General features: G+C 45.1%; 1 protein-coding gene across 6 annotated transcripts in view; it reads left to right on the top strand.

The window, feature by feature from the left end:
- MTMR10 (myotubularin related protein 10) overlaps positions 1-18,022 on the top strand; it is a 38,279-nt gene that overhangs the window by 16,188 nt on the left and 4,069 nt on the right. For 3 of the 6 annotated variants that reach the window (XM_081550359.1, XM_081550360.1, XM_081550363.1), the window contains exons 6-14: positions 5,180-5,270; positions 10,943-11,102; positions 11,574-11,661; positions 11,742-11,830; positions 12,234-12,364; positions 13,406-13,475; positions 14,083-14,153; positions 15,652-15,821; positions 16,895-17,065. In XM_081550359.1, coding sequence (XP_081406485.1) covers positions 5,180-5,270; positions 10,943-11,102; positions 11,574-11,661; positions 11,742-11,830; positions 12,234-12,364; positions 13,406-13,475; positions 14,083-14,153; positions 15,652-15,821; positions 16,895-17,065 — 1,041 coding nt within the window. Of the gene's footprint in view, positions 1-68; positions 316-5,179; positions 5,271-10,942; positions 11,103-11,573; positions 11,662-11,741; positions 11,831-12,233; positions 12,396-13,373; positions 13,476-14,082; positions 14,154-15,651; positions 15,822-16,894; positions 17,066-18,022 lie in introns of those variants that run through there. The other 3 variants (XM_081550362.1, XM_081550361.1, XM_081550358.1) reach the window with 3 other exon arrangements.

The following is an 18,022-nucleotide window of genomic DNA, read 5'->3' on the forward strand; positions in this document are numbered from 1 at the left end:
TGATATTCCACAGGGGTAACTAAAAGCTAAGGGCTTTTTAATTGCCTTGTTTTTCCCCTGCTTTCCAGGAAATGTTTACTGCAAACTCATGGAGTGAGATTCAAGGGCAGAAATTCCTTCTTCGAGTCCATATTTTGGCTTTAGTAGAGGAGTGAAGCTGGTCCTAAGCAACCCCCCACCCCAGCTAGTCTGTGGTGCAGCAAGTGCAGAGTCTACTAACAGAATCTCCAGGGGAGCCTTGCTCTCGTGTACTGGGAATAGAGGAGCGATGAGGGAGCTTTGGGCCACGAGAAATGGGTGCATTTGTTCTCCATGGTCAGTAAATTTACTGCAGTTAGTTTTCTGTTGATATCAATGAGGCTATCGGAGAAATCTTATGGCAGCTGTCTTGATGTACTTTGGTGGGGAGGTGATAAGTTTATTTTTAGAATCAGAGTCAAACAGTTTCTTTACAGGAGGGCAAACATGAAATGAATATCTGAAGATGCCTGGCCATTGCAGCTTGGTTAGGTAGCAGAAGTGACGGTGGGTCCGTGGCTGACCAGTTTTCAGAGAGAGTGTGTTAAGACCATCTTTCTGCATGCTGCAGGGTGGGAAGTTCAACCAGATAACTTTTATGGCTGCTGTTAGCCATTCAGTTCTGCAGTTTGTGATTTTGGCATTTTACTCGTTTGAGGTGCCTGTTCGTATGTAGAAAGACTTCAGAATTAATTAGGTGGAAGATTGCATATAAAATAGTTGAACCAAGTTACTTTAAAATTCCTCTATAGTTGTAGTTTAATCAAAGCACCAGGAATCTGCTTATGGAAACATTACCTTCAGGATGTATAGCATTGTCAAGAATAGGGACACCACTGGAACTGAGGGAATGGAGTTACAACAGGATTTTTTTTTTTTTAAAGTAAGAAATTGATACAGTGGCCCAGCAGTCTTCCAGGAAGTTTACCTTTCTCCCATTCTCTATTCTGTGTTTCACATGACACTGTGTCAGTCATTGAAAATCGTAATTATCTGGCTCCTTCTTGCACCAACTAGGATATTTGTTGCTAAGTATAATTGAGGCAATAAAGCGTGAGCAAATGAAAACTAAATTTAACAGTACAAAGTAGAAGCATGAAAGATGTTTCCACATAAATGATTAATTTCCAAATGAGTGAAACAGAAATTCAGAATATCCCTTATCTATTGTTGCTGCTTGCAAGTGCTTCAGGGGCCTCACTGAACCATCTACACAAAACTGGCCAGGCAGCTCCAATTTTTTATGCCCTTTCTGCAGACCAGATTGCTGGCAAAAATCCTTTCCCCACTGTCTTAAAATATAAAAAGCAGTTACCTCACACCCAAAAGAAATACTGTTTTTGTCTTTATACAATCATAAGGGGGGAAATATGGGAAAGAAACATAGGCATTAAGAATATAAATGGAGGGACTTCCCTAGCAGTCCAGTGGTTAAGACTCTGCGCTTCTACTGCAGGGGATTCAGGTACATCCCTGGTCAGGGACTCACATGCTATGTGGTACGGCCAGAAAAAACAAATACAAGTGGAGAATTTTTTCCCTGATTTTCATATCTTCAAACACAGAGGTGAAGTCATGTATGGCTGCCAAAGCTTAATATCTTCATGAGTTTAAAACAAAAATTCTAGTATACTCTTTTATTTCATGTGAAAATTTTCATTTGAAACTAGGTCACAGTTGGGAAGTTACAGCTTGATTCTACCTCCTGGAAACTTTGAATGCTGTTTTCTCTGGAAGTGCTTTGATTTTTGTAAATTGTTTTAAAATGACCAGATGCGTGTTTACAGTTCTCTGATGTGTGAACCATTGATAATTTTTGGAAATACAGCAGTTACATTCCTATTTGAATTACAAAATCTTGAAATGTTAAATTGGTTCACATATTGTTAAATACTGCTCCAAAGCCTTCTGGTAGTCTATTTTGTTATTGCCTAAATATCAATCAATAGTATTACCAAAAAGTTACAATTTGCTACAATAGCCAGGGCAAATGAACTATTTCAGAAGCAGTTTTCAAAGGTGTAGAATTTTTCTGAAAATTTTTTAATGCTTAGGGAGTACATTACAAGATTGGAATAATTGTACATGAAAATGAGACCTACTTTTTAAGTCTCTTGTTACACTTTTAGTGATAGAACTTTGGAACATGGACATAGGCTTTTTAGGTAGTGTGTGTGGAAAGGCTGAAGGAAGAGGACTTCTGGCTTTCCTGCTCTTCTCAGAGTGTCCTGCAGTGACAGTGGGAGTGTGACACAGTTGTATGTGCCTTTGTCTGGGTTCCCAAAGGTAGCCCAGACTGAGGTTACCTGAGCGGATTCATGCGCACTTGTGGTTACACTGCTGACCAACAGCTTAGGTCCGGCTGTGTCTCCTTCCCCCAGAATCAACTGTAGTGCAGGAGATTAAACTGAGTCAGTGTCACAGTATTTTTGTAGTCTTCTTTAAATGTGAATGCTTTTAAAGGCTTGTTTCCTAACCTTTGTAAATGTGATGTTGTGCTATTTTTAAGGGCTTTTTAGAAATGGGCTGTGCTGGGTTTTGTCTAGCAGATAGGCTTGGTGGCCATAAAAAAACATATTCCATCATCAGTGATCTGTGGATTTCTTTTGTGTAAACAAGGCCCCTGACTGCTTTCTAAAGGTCTCAGAGAAAGTGATAACTGGTATGATGGGCTTGGAGCACTTCCTGACTACATTAGGAACTCATTCTGTAAACTAGTATTTTCAGTGCAGCTGTTCTGAAGTGCAGAGTGCCCCCAGAAAGTACTAAGGAGAAAGCAGAAGTGCAGAGTCTCCTGGGCTTCCTCAGATGTGCGCAGAGGCCTTGCCTGGTCTCCTCCTCTAAAGGACTAACGTGCTCTCTCCTTCCCTCACTCTGTCACCTCACATCCTCTTCCCTGCTCGTTTTCCTTTCCTCTTCAGCGCTCACACTTGTCTCTTTTACTATAGATTTTCCTGTTGATCTGGTTCAGTGTCTGTCTTCCCCACTAAAATATAAGCTCAGCGTGAGCACAGGGTTTGTGTTTGTTTTATTCATTCTGAGTCCCCAGGGCTCAGGACAGGTGGCTGCTCCGTAAGTACCTGTTGAAGGGAGGAGACATGGTGTCTGCCCTGGAGGAATTGAACTTCATAGTAGAAGTAAAACAGAGAACCTGGTATCCTCCTCCTTATCCATGCTCATGGCTAGTATGTGAAGCCCTGGAAAGGACCGCTCCACGAGCTCAGTTAACTGCAGAGCATTGACCAGAGATGACAGCTTCAGAGAAAGAGTGGTTGGTTGATCAGTGGGGAAGGGCTTCTTGAGCAGAGTGTGGAGAAGGAGGTGGCTGGGACTGAGTCAGACGGACCATATTCAGACAGGTGTTTCCAGACCAGAGACTGCTGAGGGATGGGGCAGGGGGTGGGGGTAGATACAGGAGGGCTGGTAGAGCCAGCCTGGTGGAGGAGAATTCAGCATGCAGGTATCTGGGAACGGCAGCAGATAATCCAGAGAACAGAGTTGTTGCTCAAAAATTCATCTTTAGAAGAGAATCCTTAAGTGTTATTTTTTTTTTTTTAGAATATAGGGAAGCCCACAGAGATGCCATGAGGCAGGAATGGCTTAAGATTGTGGCTCTGGTAATGCTGAAAAATGGGACAAAAATGAAAAAAGAATCTTGAGAAAGGTGCAGCAAAGCTTATAAACTAATAAACATGGTGCCCAGAGGAGTAGGAAGTGACAAAGACTTTTTCAAGGTGTAGAGTCTGTAGTTAGCTCCTGGAAGAAGTGCTCTAAGGATTGGTGAGCAGGCAGGGGATGGGAATGCAGGTCACGGTCTCCTGAACTTCCCAAGTGGGGTAGACTCTCAAGAGAAGGCTCTCCCACAGGTGTTAAGAATAGCAAGGTATTTCGTAAGTTTCAAGGAGCTGTTATTATTGTTGTTTTTCGTCAAAACTGAAACTAATGATAACCATTCTCCTAGTTTTGTTTTAATTTAGTAAGACAAGAAGCATTTATTCTGTAGAAGCCTTCTAAAATAAATTTCTAACAACTGACACATACTTACCAGTGAATAGAATCTGCATCAGCCCACCACAGACACGGCTAATTTGATGAAGACTAACAATTAACTAAACTTCATGCTTGCTTACTGTCAAAAGCATATCATTCTGGCTTAATGCTTTTTCTTCTAAAGGATAACTTTTTAAGTAAGATGGTCTGTTGTTCTCTCCTTGCATCTGTCTTCATTTTCCTCTGTCTTCTTTGCTCATGTGAGATCGTTTTCTCCCGTCTCCAGTCATCTAGTCCAGGGCTCTGTAAGCACGGAATACAGTCCTTCAGTCTGTCCAGCAACAGTTGAGGTTGATTGCAGACATATCCCCCGTGTGCAGCTGCTCCCGAGGCTGGGCGTGTGCTCAAGTTACCCATCCCCAGTGCAGCCTCGGTTTCATCTTCATGGTTCACATGCCCAGACTGAGGCTCCAGGCAGTGAGTTGACTTCACACAGGTTCCTGGCAGGAGCTTGGTGAGGCTGGGATTCAAGCCCTGATCATTGGATTACAAAGACCATGCTTTTCCCAGCACAGGCAGAGTCTCAACCATTTTACTTAAACCGTTTTTTTTTTTTTATGTATCTCTTGTAACCACCCATGAGCTTTGGGGTTTCTTACTAATTTTTGTTTTTTATAAGAAAAAAATTGTAGCTTTTCTGTTTTTAGATTTTTCTAAATCTAAAATGAAGTATGAACATTAAAAGAGCATGCCTTATACTGAGCCTTCCGAATTGCTGGTATTAAATAATTATTGTCCTTAAAAAATGAAAATGTCTCTCTTTTTTTTTTTTAAGAGTGGATATGTCACTGCCTTTTTTGAGAATGCTTCATTTAGTTTCCAAGTTTTGTTTATCCGAGTAAAATTATTTCCCTGTTAAAATTCAGCTCAGCAAACACGTACTGAACACTTAGCGTGTAGTCACTAAAGATTGAACAGTGTCTGGGGGCACAGCAGTGAATGAGGTCCCTGGCCTGAGAGACCCCTTTCCAGCTCTGGGTCAGCAGGAAAATATGGAGACAAGTGTCCATAGACCCTGCCCAAGACAATTCTCCCCACACCCAAGGCCTCGTTGTACGTTTCATTTAACCACGTGTGTTGAAATCAATTCTAAATGTAGAATTTTTCCTAGGTATGCCTTGCAATAGCTCATTATTCCCAGCCAACAGACCTCCAGCTACTCTTTGCATTTGAATATGTTGGGAAAAAATACCACAATTCAGGTAAATATGAAAATATTAACTACTGTGACTAACTTTACATTGTCTTAAATTTTATTCTTATGTTTTATGAGAAGCCTCCAAGTACCTGAGCCTTAATGATTGTTGAATTATTACCTTCATAACTATTAGAGAATTAAGCACTCTGTACTAAAAGAGATAGTATTTGTCAGATTATTTCCTTTAAAAGTGAAGAACCTGTAAGCAACTGTAACGAAAGGCTTATGGGAAGCGTGTCAAGTGTTTTACCTATAGTCAGTGGCTTGTATTTTATGATGAAGGAAGATAACTCTCCCTCTCCACCAATTGGTAGCTTGAGTTAAAGTAATGTTACCTTTTAAGAAAACTGGAGGAAAATTAAAAGACATTTGAAAATTAAAAGACATTCATAATCTTTTTTGGAAAGGTATGATTTCATGCAAAAGCTGAAGTGGCTGAACTCTAATGGACTTCATTAAGTCAAAATATTGACTTTATAATTATGAATAAGATTCATGAAAGGAAGATGAGCATTTATCTGAAGGACAAAAAAAGTGTATTTTAAATCGTTTTTACAAAGGTGAATAGTTCTGTTCACATAGATGTCAGTGATGACACCACCAAAGAAAATTTCAAGTGATCATATAATTCTGAGTTCTTTTTATATACAAATGTAATTTTGATCAACCAGTTTCCTTTTTTTAACCTCATAAAAGGCTAGAGGAAAATCAATGAGGTCATGTGTCACTTCACCCCCTCGTAGGTTAGTGACCACCTGTCTGAGTCTCATGCTTGACCTGTCTTTAAGGGAGCAGGATGACTCAGCTGCATGTTTGTAGTGAAAGGTCCTTTCACCTAGCCAGCATGGTCCTGATGGGGAGCTTGTAAGTTACTAATTTTACTGGTCTTTTACATTTTGTTAAACATGTATAGTAATGTCAGTAACGTGTGTAATGAAAGTATTCCAGTATCATCATGTTGGGAGTGTGTTAAGACGCAGGAGCAGCACCCAGCACCCGCAGATGCATGTGATGTCGGTGCACCTCACTGCTTTAGATGATGCTCCTAGACACTGAGGAGATGGCAGGTGGAAGTCACAGCTTTTGTCTTATGGTACTAGAAGAAATTGGATAACTAAATGTTTGTAACTTAATTTTTCATATCACAGTGTAACTGTTTATAACTTAGGCTTGAACAAATAATTTTTTCATTTCTTAACATAAAGAAAATCCACTTATTGTCGGAAGATGAGGTGCTGTAAGTCTGCACTAGGAGGTGGACAGGTGGCCCTCTGGCACATCATCAGGCTGCAGATAAGATCCTCAGGGTTATCCCCAATCACACTCTCACCTCTCCTAGGAGGGCCTTTGATTCCCACTGTTCACGATACAGACCAGCTGCCTTTTTTCTGGTAGGAATGAGTCCAGTGTAGAGACCTGCAAGTTCTGCACAGTGTGGTGCCTGGAACTCAGCCAGGACAGTGAACTGCCTGATGCATTTGGTGACCTGAGGCCTGATTCCCTGACTGCTCACGGTTGTCTCCATCTACTCCTTGTGGGCATCTCTGGGATGTTAATATTTTAAATAGTTTATTCAATCCATAGCCCTTCTACCACTGGGTTTCCTTATTCCCATCCATCACTTCTGTATCTTCTCACTTTTAGCTTGTCGAGAAAGTAATGATTAATGATTAACATGTAAAATATCTAGGAGCACTTTATATTTCATCCTTCAGACTCCTCCTCCTCGGCAGGCACTTCATACACATAATGCTCAGCCAGAATTCCGGGAAGGTTCCTCAGAGGGTAACATCCTCTCATACCCTCCCTGCTGTTGTCGAAGGTACACTGCACCTGTAAGATCAAAGGAGGCCTGAAATTTCCACACACTGCAGTCAAAATCCTTTAAACTGTGAGTGGAAGACCCAGTAACGCACCCTTGACCTTCAGGATGACACCTTGATTCAGTGGCTGGATTAAGGAAGCTCTTACTACAGGCAGGCAGGCGACAAAGCTGTTCTCACAGCTGGGGCGAACAGCAGGAGGATGTGCCCAGCAGTTATATAAGAGCCTTTTAGCTGGCCTTAGTCGTCCTGAGGTTTTCTCTTGTTTTCAGCATCACTTGAATGTTTCTGGGAGGATCCTGATGTTTGGGAAGATGCCCGCCACCCCCGGGGTGGGACATACCTTGGGACAACCCCCACACTGACACCGCGGGAGGCATAGGCACAAACAGGAACAATAGTTCTGTTTTTCCTTTTTTAACCTGAAAGCAACCACGAGGATGCTATTTTCACCAGTCAGTGTATTATTGGACAAATAATGTCCAAAAGATACAGGTTCATCTTTGTTATGAAATTGACAAGAGGTCAGATTGTGCTTCTGGACTAAAGAGTGAAAACCTCAGGTTCCTGGCAGGCCCACGGTCAGCAGCTCCACCCTGTGACAGACCTCTGCTTACAGATGGGGCAACAGGATATTGGCGTGCAGTGTAAACTCCGCAAGAAAGTCATGTTTTCAGTGACGTTGTTTTGTTTTGCGATCTTATCTTCCTTTTGTAAGCACCGGTCTGAGTATTGGATGTTCCTTTAGGTGCTTATTGGAAAACCACTTGCAGAGAACGAACTCCATTCAAAACTGTAGAAAGTTTTAGTTTGTTGTTTGTCAGTTCTTCTAACATTCTCATCTAGCTGTGAATGGTTGTGACTGGTGCTCGTGTCTCTGCAGTAGAAATGCGTCAGCCTGTACACCAGAATCCCTGTTGGAGGAGCTTTTAAAAGACTGGCGCCACCCAGCCCATGAGGTCTGAATATTGCATCCGAACCACATTGTTGACTTAGCTCTCTGGAACTTCTTCACGATCACAGTTCTGTTCTCCCTTCCTCATCCTCTGTGTGACACTGATTTTTGCAGTGTCATCAAAGTGATGGGCTTTCTTTTCCTGTGTTGACCACTTTATGGTCTTTACTGTTGCTTGAGGCCATTCTGAATATGGAGGGGCTTGTTACATGGAAACTTTGTAGGGCTGGTATCTGGGATAAGACCTGTGAACTGTGTCACAGGAGCTAGTGAAGATCAGGATCGCTCCGTGTCCTGTCCCTGTCAGCTGGCTGAAGACAGCTGTCCTGAGACCTAAGTCAGCAATGTCAGGGTGGCCGGCTCTTTTAGAGGACCAGCCCAGCCAGCCTTCCCTGGGCACCCATACACAGGCATGGGCTTCGGGCCTTGGGACTTCCTGGAAAGCATAAAAATTGCCAGACTTGCTAGTGGCAGACTGAGTACCTGCTGCACATCCCATAATAAGCTCTCACTGGAGAAGATGTTGCATGTCCAAGAGCCCTGATCCTGGCGGCTGAGACATGGATGGGTTCTGAACAGGCAGAACCTGTGGAACAGCACACAGTGCAAGACCCTGTAGGTGCCTTTGCTTCATGTTCAGAAAAAACCATCTCTTCTTCCTCTGATCTTGAGACTTTTATACATTTTTGCCAGAGGAGCAGTCTCATAAACAGTGAGTCGGTGGTGGTAAAGGCAGCGTTTCTTTTCTTGGTTTGAATGTGGATGATGTTTGCTGTTTGTTTTTGATAAATAGCGTTTATCGAGTTAAGGAAATTCCCTTTTCTTCCTAATTTGCTAAAATTTGCTGTTTTTTATGTCACAAGCACGTGTAGAACTCTGTTAGATGTTTTTCTGTTCTTGGAAGGGTTTTTCCCCTTTAATTTGGTCATATGATGAAATACTTAGGTTTTCTAATATTGGCTAGCTTGCTGTGGGTTTCGGTGTTTTGGAACACTGTGTAAAGTGGGAATTGCCTGGGAGTTCCATGTGGGTTCTGAGTTCTAGAGCAATCATGGGTCCCAGGTTTCCCAGCATGTTCCTGTGGCTGTCACTCCAAGAGCAGGTGCTGAGACAGAGCAGCATGCCAGGATGTGGGCTTAGGAGCATTTTAACTTTTAACAAGCTCTGTTAGAATCATAATCATCATAATTCTGATGCCACTTAAAGGATAAAATCCAAATTCCTAGCCTGGCGCCTGAGACCCTTCCTGATCTAGAGTCATGAGTGCTGTCCAGTGGTGGCGTGTCCTGTGCCCTGCATTTCCAGTAGAGAAGCCGCTGGCCATATGTGGCTGTTGAGCACTGGAATGTGCCTGATGCAGCTGAGGAACCGAGTTTAAAATCTCGGTTAAACTTAAATTTCAGTTGAAATGTAAAGAGCACGTGTAGCTTGCTCTTTGGTACAGCACACCTGTGCGTCTGGGCATTCCCCAACCTCCCTGCCGCCACCTCTGGCACCCTTACTGCTCTTAAGGTAGTTCACTACTCAATGGTGTACAAATCGGCCACATTTCTTAAGTCCAGCTCTGCGCAGCATGCCCCTCTCCTTCTCACCAGCCACTGGGCAGCGCTTGCTTTGGCTGGTTCCTCAGGACTCTGCTCAGGGCATCTCGGGTCAGAAGCCTTCCTGCCCCATCCAGCCTGTGGCCCCAGCAACAGCGCAGGGCTTCCTTCTCATAGCTCATGTCCACCCAGTACACTGTGACAACCGCCTCGAAGTAGGGGTGAAATCTTACTCATTTGTCTATTTTCAGGCCTTAGCCTGTGGTCAGGTCTCAGAAAATACCTGTTTTAGAGCAGGTTTAGTAAGTAGTCCATAGGAATGGGCGTGGCATGTTCACCGGACGGAGAAGGGTCTTCACAACTACAGGGGGATGGGCGCTGGAGAGCACTGGGCAACATGGGTCAGGGCAGGCCTGCGAGGGCACTTCAAGAGGATGCACTGGGAGACGCTGGGGCAAGGGCAGTGCCCTGAAAGCCTGTTTCTCAGGAAGCGTGTCTTGTGGCAGCAGTGGCTGGGCTGAGTGCAGCTCAAGTAGGGAGAGCCCAGGCTGAGAGAGGTGCCCTGTGTCATCCAGATTGGACCCTTCTTTGCCTCTGGTCCCTCTGAGGCCCTCCTGAGGCCATGCACATGCTCCCAGCAGGTCGCAGCACTTCTCAAGTGGAAAGACTCTTTGCTTGGGAAGGTCAGGTCCTGGCCTCCGTAACCCTCCATTGCACCGGCCCTCTAGTGGGGTGTGAGGAGTCCACGTGAGCTTATCATCAGAGGAAAGCTGAGTAGAGACCAAGAGTGTCACAGTGAGTCACAGTAGGAAAGGGCTGAGAAGTCAGTAGTGGAGAGATGAAAGGTCCGGATGGCTCAAGAGTGCAGGTGCTGGTGGATGCATTCATTTCTATAGGCAAAACCAGCAGTGATCTGGGTTCATGCTACAGCTTGGGGCAAGGGGTCAAGAGTGGCCACAAACAGTTGAAAGTTGAGGAGGAGATGACTGGAGAGGAAATGTGGGCGCAGCATCGTTCATGCCCTGAGAAGGTAGTCAGTGAATGGAAGGGGCAGTGTGTGATGTAGAGTGAGAGTGGTCCAGGTGGCCATGTGAGAGCCTTCTCTAGTGCCGGAAGGCGCTGCAGGCAGAGCCAGTGGATGGACAGGGCATGGAGGTGCTGCAGGAGTGGACGCGGGGGCTGTCCTGAGAGAGGAGGGAGCTGCCTCTTGTCCAGGACAGGTGAGGACAGGCCAGGACAGGTGAGGCGGCCTTGGAGACACCAGAGACAAACAGGGATACTACATCACAGTGTGTTGGCGACAGGAGGCAAGAGAGGGGATTCAGAGCAGACTTAATACTGTTGCTTTTTCTTGTAGCCAGCAAAGCTAATGGAGCACTCTTGGGAGCTGGGGGCGGCAGCAGCCAGAAGACGCCACTGTTCGAGATGTACTCAGACTGGGACAGGGAGGTGAAGAGGACGGGCGCCTCGGGCTGGAGGGTCTGCTCCATCAACGAGGGCTACATGATCTCCACATGGTGAGTTTGCTCTGGCAGGGTGCTCACTGCCGGGGCACTTTTAGGGGTAGTCGTCAGACTCTGCCGTCATTGGTAACTGGACATGAAACAGACAGAAGGGAGAGAGAAGGAGTTGACGCTTCTCGGTAGACTTGAGGGTCGGGTTGGGTTGGTGTGACTGGTGTCTCCTACCCCATACATAGCCTGTCGAGAGGACCAGGGTGGATTTTTTTTTTAGAAATTGCAAACATGTTTGATTAATAGTCATTCTAGACAATATTTCAAATGCTTCCTTTGGATTTTTCCTCTGCTATAATACAGTTTTTGGGATAACTGACCATGTTGCATCTATTTTCGACTGTGTCTAGGCTCCCCAGTGTACCCACAGTACTCACCAGGTGGGGTGCATGTTAGTTAAAGTGGAGTCTGCAGAGCACGCTTGTACCACTAGAAGCCAAGCTCTCACGTCATGATTTGTGTTTTCATCTGCAGCCTTCCAGAGTATTTTGTGGTGCCGAGCTCACTAGCAGATCAAGACCTGAAGGTCTTCTCCCATTCTTTTGTTGGAAGACGGATGCCAGTAAGTGAGGCCTGCTGGGTCTCTCCAATACTGTGTTCCACTTTCCAGCTGGTTAAGTAAACACCCTGCTTCTCTCCTAGTTCTGGTGCTGGAGCCACTCGAACGGCAGTGCCCTCGTGCGCATGGCCCTCGTAAGAGATGTGCTGCAGCAGAGGAAGATCGAGCAGAGGTGAGTGGGCCACTGCCCTCGGAGCTTGGGATATCTTGGTCGTTTTAGCTAGAGAGTCAGAAAGCACCGTGTACTTCATACAAGCATTACCATTGTGGAGAGGATGTGAACATATTAAAATGAATTCTCAGGTTATACTAAACGTAGTTTAGTCCTTTGGCGTACAAGGATCTTATGTTGCTGACATCTTGCTGTAGTGTTGCCTCTAAAGAACTTCCAGAGTGCAGTGATTCCCGGTCAAGTCACTGCAGAATGAATCGGGTTTTTCTTATAGTTCAGTGCGTCCTAGGTTTATCAAGTCACACCAACTAAGATGGTGGCATAGTTAGCTCATAGTAGGTGCTCAAAACATATATGTTGAATAAAAGAATGAATAGTGACTCAAAGGTTTTGTCTTTATTAGGATTTGTAATGCAATAACTAAAAGTCATCCACAGAGAAGTGATGTCTACAAGTCAGATTTGGACAAGACCTTACCCAACATCCAAGATATTCAGGTGGCTTTTGTAAAACTTAAACAACTTTGTGTTAATGGTAATTTTATTTTTATTATATATATACATATGTAAACAATGACTGGGTGATTCTATGAGGCATTGTACGAGGCATGTCAGGAAAAGTGACATTACTTAAAAATTTAGAAATAGTTAATAAAGTAGAGGCTCATTGAGATACCTGTACAAATTATTGTATGAGAATGTCAGGAGCTCTTAGAAAATGAAGTTTAAGCTGCGTTTAGTTTTGGAGGAAAAGTGTCTGCTAGTAGAATAGTGTGCCACCTCACGAACAAAATAAGACCCTAATGTGCTGAGTTATGTTTTGAGCCACATGAGAATGTGTGCAGCCTCAGAGTTCCCGTATGTTTGCTGGAGCACATGCTCACGGGGTGCTTCAATGTGCCCCTGGCTGGCTGACTTACAGGAAAGGGCCCTTGGTGTGAAGGGTGTGCAGATAGCCCCTCATCACTGGACGATGGAGAGGCAGCAGGACTGGAAGGCGAGCTGGGGTGGGGGCGGGGGTGTGTGTTTGGAAACACAGCAACTTTATCTTTCAGCCATCCAGTACTCGGGGTGGCTGGGGATGGGGTTTGTGAGGTGAGGGGCACCTTGAGCCAGGACAGGCCCTGCCAGGAAGCTGCCCCCTTCCCTGCAGGGGTTGCCACCAAGGCCATGTCAGCCAGGCACTGGCAGCAGGGAGGGGTGGGAGGCAGAGAGGGCCAGGCCCATGGTGGGGAGGCTGCGGAGGGAAGGCCAGAGTCAGGGAAGGCCGGGGTCAGCTGCTCTAGGAGGCAGAGGTGGTCGCAGTCTCCAAGATTTCCCCAGAAGAGCCAGAGAGGAGACAGAGGCCTGGGAAGTGCTTGGTTCCATTCCTTATAGAACTGTAGTGCAACTTCTTAAATGTTTTTATTATTAAATGCAAGTGCATTACACTTCTTGAAGCCAACTTTTAAGTATTAGAAACGGTGATGTATCATCTAACTCTCAATTTGATCATGTTAAGAAGCCTGGAAGTGTTACATGTGAATATATGTACAAGTATGTAGAATTACATATGTAATTATCATATTAATTGCAGAACCGTTTGAAGAAACTGAAGAGAAATGGCTATCTTCACTGGAGAATACACGGTGGTTGGAATACGTAAGGTTTGTACAACTGCTTTCTTTTTCTCCTAACACTTTATTTTGAAATAATTATAGATCTGCAGGAGGTGCAAAAATATTAGAGGGCGATGCGCTCCTCACCTGCTTCCCAGTGGTAACAGCTCACACAACTGGATAATAGCTGTGGAGCCGAGAAGCTGACAGTGGTGTAAGCTAGGCCCTGTTCAACATTTATAAACAGGTGTTCTCGTGTGTTTCTGTGTGGTTTCATCACATTTGTAGACCCACATGACCACCAACAGAGTCAGGATGCAGACCGCCCTATCGCTACGGCTCCCTCCTGCCACCCCTGGAGGGCTGTGCCCCCATCCCCTACAGCTCCACCCTTGCCCCATGGGAGCCATTCATCTCTTCTCCGTCTCTGTAGTTGGGTGATTTCAAGAACGTCATGTAAATCAGCAAAGGTTAATGAATTTCCCTGATACAAAAACCAATCGGTACTCATATAAATACTGAAGAAACTCAGAAAGGTTACAGAGACTACAAATGGGTATGGTGAGAGATTACATTTGCTTGACTTCAAGTACTTTAAACAATATATCTGTAGTGGAAGTTTGGTTTTTAACCTTGTTTCCCTTTTTGTTTCCAGGGCATTTCTTAAACATGCAGCAGAACTCGTGTACGTGCTAGAGAGCAAGCGTCTATCTGTAGTGCTGCAAGGTAACCACTCCTGACCACTGTGGTCCATGGACCACAGTATCTTGGGTGCTGTAGCTTTAGGGTTCACTTTTAAATTAAGACATGTAAGTCCTCCAACCTTGTTATCAAAATTGTCTTGGTTATTCTAGGTCCTTTGCATTTCTGTGTAACTTTTAGGATCAGCAAAAAGCCTATTGGGTTTTGGATAGGACTATGTTGAATCGGAGACTGGGGAGTCTTAACATGGAATCTACTGATCCATGAAATGAATGTCTCTCTATTTATTTGGGTTTTCTCTCATGTCATATCAGCTTTATAGTTTTATAGTGTAGAACCCTTGCACTTATTTTGTTAAATCTGTGTTTTATTTTTGATGCTGTTGTGAATAGTTGCTTTTTTAATTTCATTTTCAGGTATATTGTGTACTCATTGTGTATAAAATTCCTGCAACCTTACTAAACTCATTCATTAGTTTTAGTAGTTCTTTATGGATTCTTCGGGGTTTTACTTTACATATGGACACACATTGTCTGCAAATACAGTTATTGCTTGTTCCTCTCCAGTTTGAAATGCCTTGGATTTCTCTCTGTTGCCTGACTTCCCTGTGTAGAGCTTCCAGGACAATATTCAGTAGAAGTGACAGAGCAGACATCCTTGTCCTGTTGCCCATCTTAGGAGGAGAGTGTCCAGGATTTCACTGGCAAGAGTGATGTTAGTTGTAGGTTTTTATGGATTCCACTTGTCAGGTTGAAATTCCCTTCTCTTCCTAGATTGCTTAGAGTTTTTATCCAGAATAAATGTTGAATTTTAATCAGACAGATGCTTTTTATGTATCTAATGAGATGATCATGTAATTTTTGTCCTTTATTTTTTATTATGGTGTGTTACTTTGTCAGGTGTTAAACCAACCTTGCATTTCTAGGATAAATTCTTGCATCCCTGAGATAATTTAGTTTGATTATACTTTGTTGATGACATTAACATATAATGGATACTATATGATAGTTTTCTTCTGATTTCTGTGGCTGGCTTTGGCTTTGATATCAGAGTACTCCTGGTCTTATTATTAAAGGACGTCAGATGTGAAAGATGGGAGGGAAGCATTTGCCACCTTGTCAGATGATGGTGGATAGTTCCGTTTCTCTCGTTCACCTCTGAGTCACCCTGTCAAGCTGTCAGTGGAAAGATTGTGGGATATTTAATACTGTTGCCAAAACAGGAATAGAATGGACTCTTGGGAGATTTTTTACCACAGATCATTGAAATATAAAAAGAGTGAGGGCTACACTTCTGATATCTAGAAAACATTCATATGTAAAAGTCCATCTCTCCATTAAACATGAGTGTAGATGATCTGTAGGTAATATTTAGAGTTGCTGGCCTGAATGAAATGTCCTAATATGGATGATCTCGAAGGCCGCCGCACACAGAACACTGAAGTGTATGCTCTACCTCCCCTTCCGTCCTTCTCTGAGCATTCTGCTGTGTACTGAGCGTTGTCTTTCCATTTCACTGACAGAGGAGGAGGGAAGAGACCTGAGCTGCATCATAGCTTCTCTGGTCCAAGTGATGCTGGACCCCTATTTCAGGACCATCACCGGGTTTCAGAGTCTGATACAGAAAGAGTGGGTCATGGCCGGATATCCGTTCTTGGACAGATGCAACCACCTGAAGAGATCGGAGAAGGAGGTAACAAAGCCTTCATGCTTATCATCAGCCCTTCAGAGTGCACAGGGTAAAACCCTGTCATCATGGGGAGAGACATTCTGTGTGGAAGGGCACAAGGAGGCTCTTAAACCATTGCCTTCACTACATCCTAGCTTCTCAGTCCAAGACTGACCCACGGATTAGAGTTCAAGTTGAGGTGTTTATGAAGACTGTCATAACTGTATGATAGGTGACACTCTAAAAAGTAATCTATTGAGTTTCTCTTAGTTGAAAACTGCTTGAAGAAATGCCATTAGTACGGCAGGTCTTCCATAAGCAGACAACAGGCACATTGGAAAACCAGCTTTGGAGAATCATAGTTTCTTAAACGAGGTACGTGTGTTAAGGGAGGGAGGCTGGGGGGCACATGTAAGAGCTGCAAGGCTGGCACGGCCTTGGGTCCTTGTGGGGCTGTGAGAACCCTGCAGTGTCCCATGTCAGGGAGGCTCCTGAGAGCACTGCTGACTCGCTGTCCCGTGTAACAGTCCCTGCCATCTGAGGAAGCCCCAGCAGTGAGTGCTTCCCGTGTTGACTCTGACTCATCGAGACACACTGGGTGCGTGCAGGGGCTGCTGCCAGCTGCTGCATTGGGGGTGTGCCCCGGGACCCCGAGGCCACACCAGCCAGTTTCTGAAACCCAGGAACGTCCTGGATGCTGACCGCAGGGTCAGCCAAAAGTTGTTACAGAAGCTACTTTTTGGTTTGGAGGTTTTTTGTTTTAAATGTTCTGAAGAACTGTTTCCAGGTTCGGCTTAAACATGTATTTCCCTGTTCCCCCTTCACAGGGCGATTCCCTGCCTGTCTTTCTAGTTCACCACTTCAGCATGGTGGACTTGTTGGGCGGAGAGGTACTGAGACATGTCCCAGGCCAGCCTCGGTCTGAGGGTGGCCATGGCCGTCTAGTCGACTCATGTACCCTGAGCTCAGCTTCGGGGCCACGCGCACAGACCTCACTGTCTACTAATCTCTTCCTTCATGTCAGCGAGAAGTTTGGGGGTGGATGTGGGCCCTGCAGGCCAGCACTGAGTAATCTCGTTTTCTCATGTGTCTGCCAGGCTCCCGTGTTCCTGCTCTTCCTGGACACCACGTGGCAGCTGCTGGAGCAGTGCCCGGCGGCCTTCGAGTTCTCGGAAACCTACCTGGCAGTGCTGCATGACAGCACACGCGTGGCCCTGTTCGGCACCTTCCTGTTCAACTCTCCACACCAGCGCGTGCAGCAGAGCACGGTGAGCACCCACCATGGCAATGTGCAGTAGCTGTGTTCCTATTAAACTGTCTCAGTTATGAATACCATTTTAAGCTGTAATTTCAGATGGATAAAAGTCCAGGAACTTGAACCTGTTGCATTTGTATGAGTGAGCATTCTAGGTGTTTCTCTCTGACATTTATTGAAAGATGCAGCTTATTTTAATCACCTTAAATGTTGTACTTTTGTATTTATATGTTCACGTTTGAGCTGTCTGAGTGGGTAATTGGTAAGATCCTGTTTGAAAACATTTATTTCCTAGGACAGTAGAATAAAAGGGGTATAAAGCAAATGATTTTTCTTCGCGAATTCTATGGGGAAGGAATTTGAGAGGAAACATGGGCATGATGCAAGACTGGAACTCTCGCTGGGCACTGCTTACCGAGTGTGCTCAGACCCTGATGCTGTGGGGCAAGTCACTTTTACGTAGGCCTGTCAACTTCCAGTCCCAACTCTTGACCCAGAGGAAAAACCATGACTAGGGAAGGTCTCAAGCCAGATTTGAAACCAGCTTCTGGTTGCCCTGGTGGAGGCGTCCAGAACCACGGGTTCTGTCTTATCCATGTCTGGAGCAGTGGGTGTAGCCACAGGGGCTGCAGTGCCCAGAAGGACGCTCCCATGGGTCTTCAGGAAGACTGCAGGAGGGGCTGCCTTCACAGTGAGCTGTGGTCCTAGCCAGGGCTGGGACTCTGCTGAGTCTGAGTTCTTCATGTGAAGCTGCTGCCTCAAACCAGCAGCCAGGCATCCTGAAGACGCATGCTGTTCAAGACTGGGTGTGAGCATGAAAGGAGAGGGTTTGTTCAGGCCACTGCGCCAGGGTGAGCTCCCTCCACGAGTTCACACTCATGAACACGCTCACTGCCCAGGGCCCCCCTCCTCCTCACGCAAGGGCCATGCCCTCCTCGTGCCGGGTGCCAGCACGTCTGTTCTGGGGAGC

Source organism: Giraffa tippelskirchi, chromosome 12 (genome assembly GCF_054371585.1).
Source record: "Giraffa tippelskirchi isolate mGirTip1 chromosome 12, T2T-mGirTip1v1.2.pri, whole genome shotgun sequence".
NCBI lineage: Eukaryota > Metazoa > Chordata > Mammalia > Artiodactyla > Giraffidae > Giraffa > Giraffa tippelskirchi.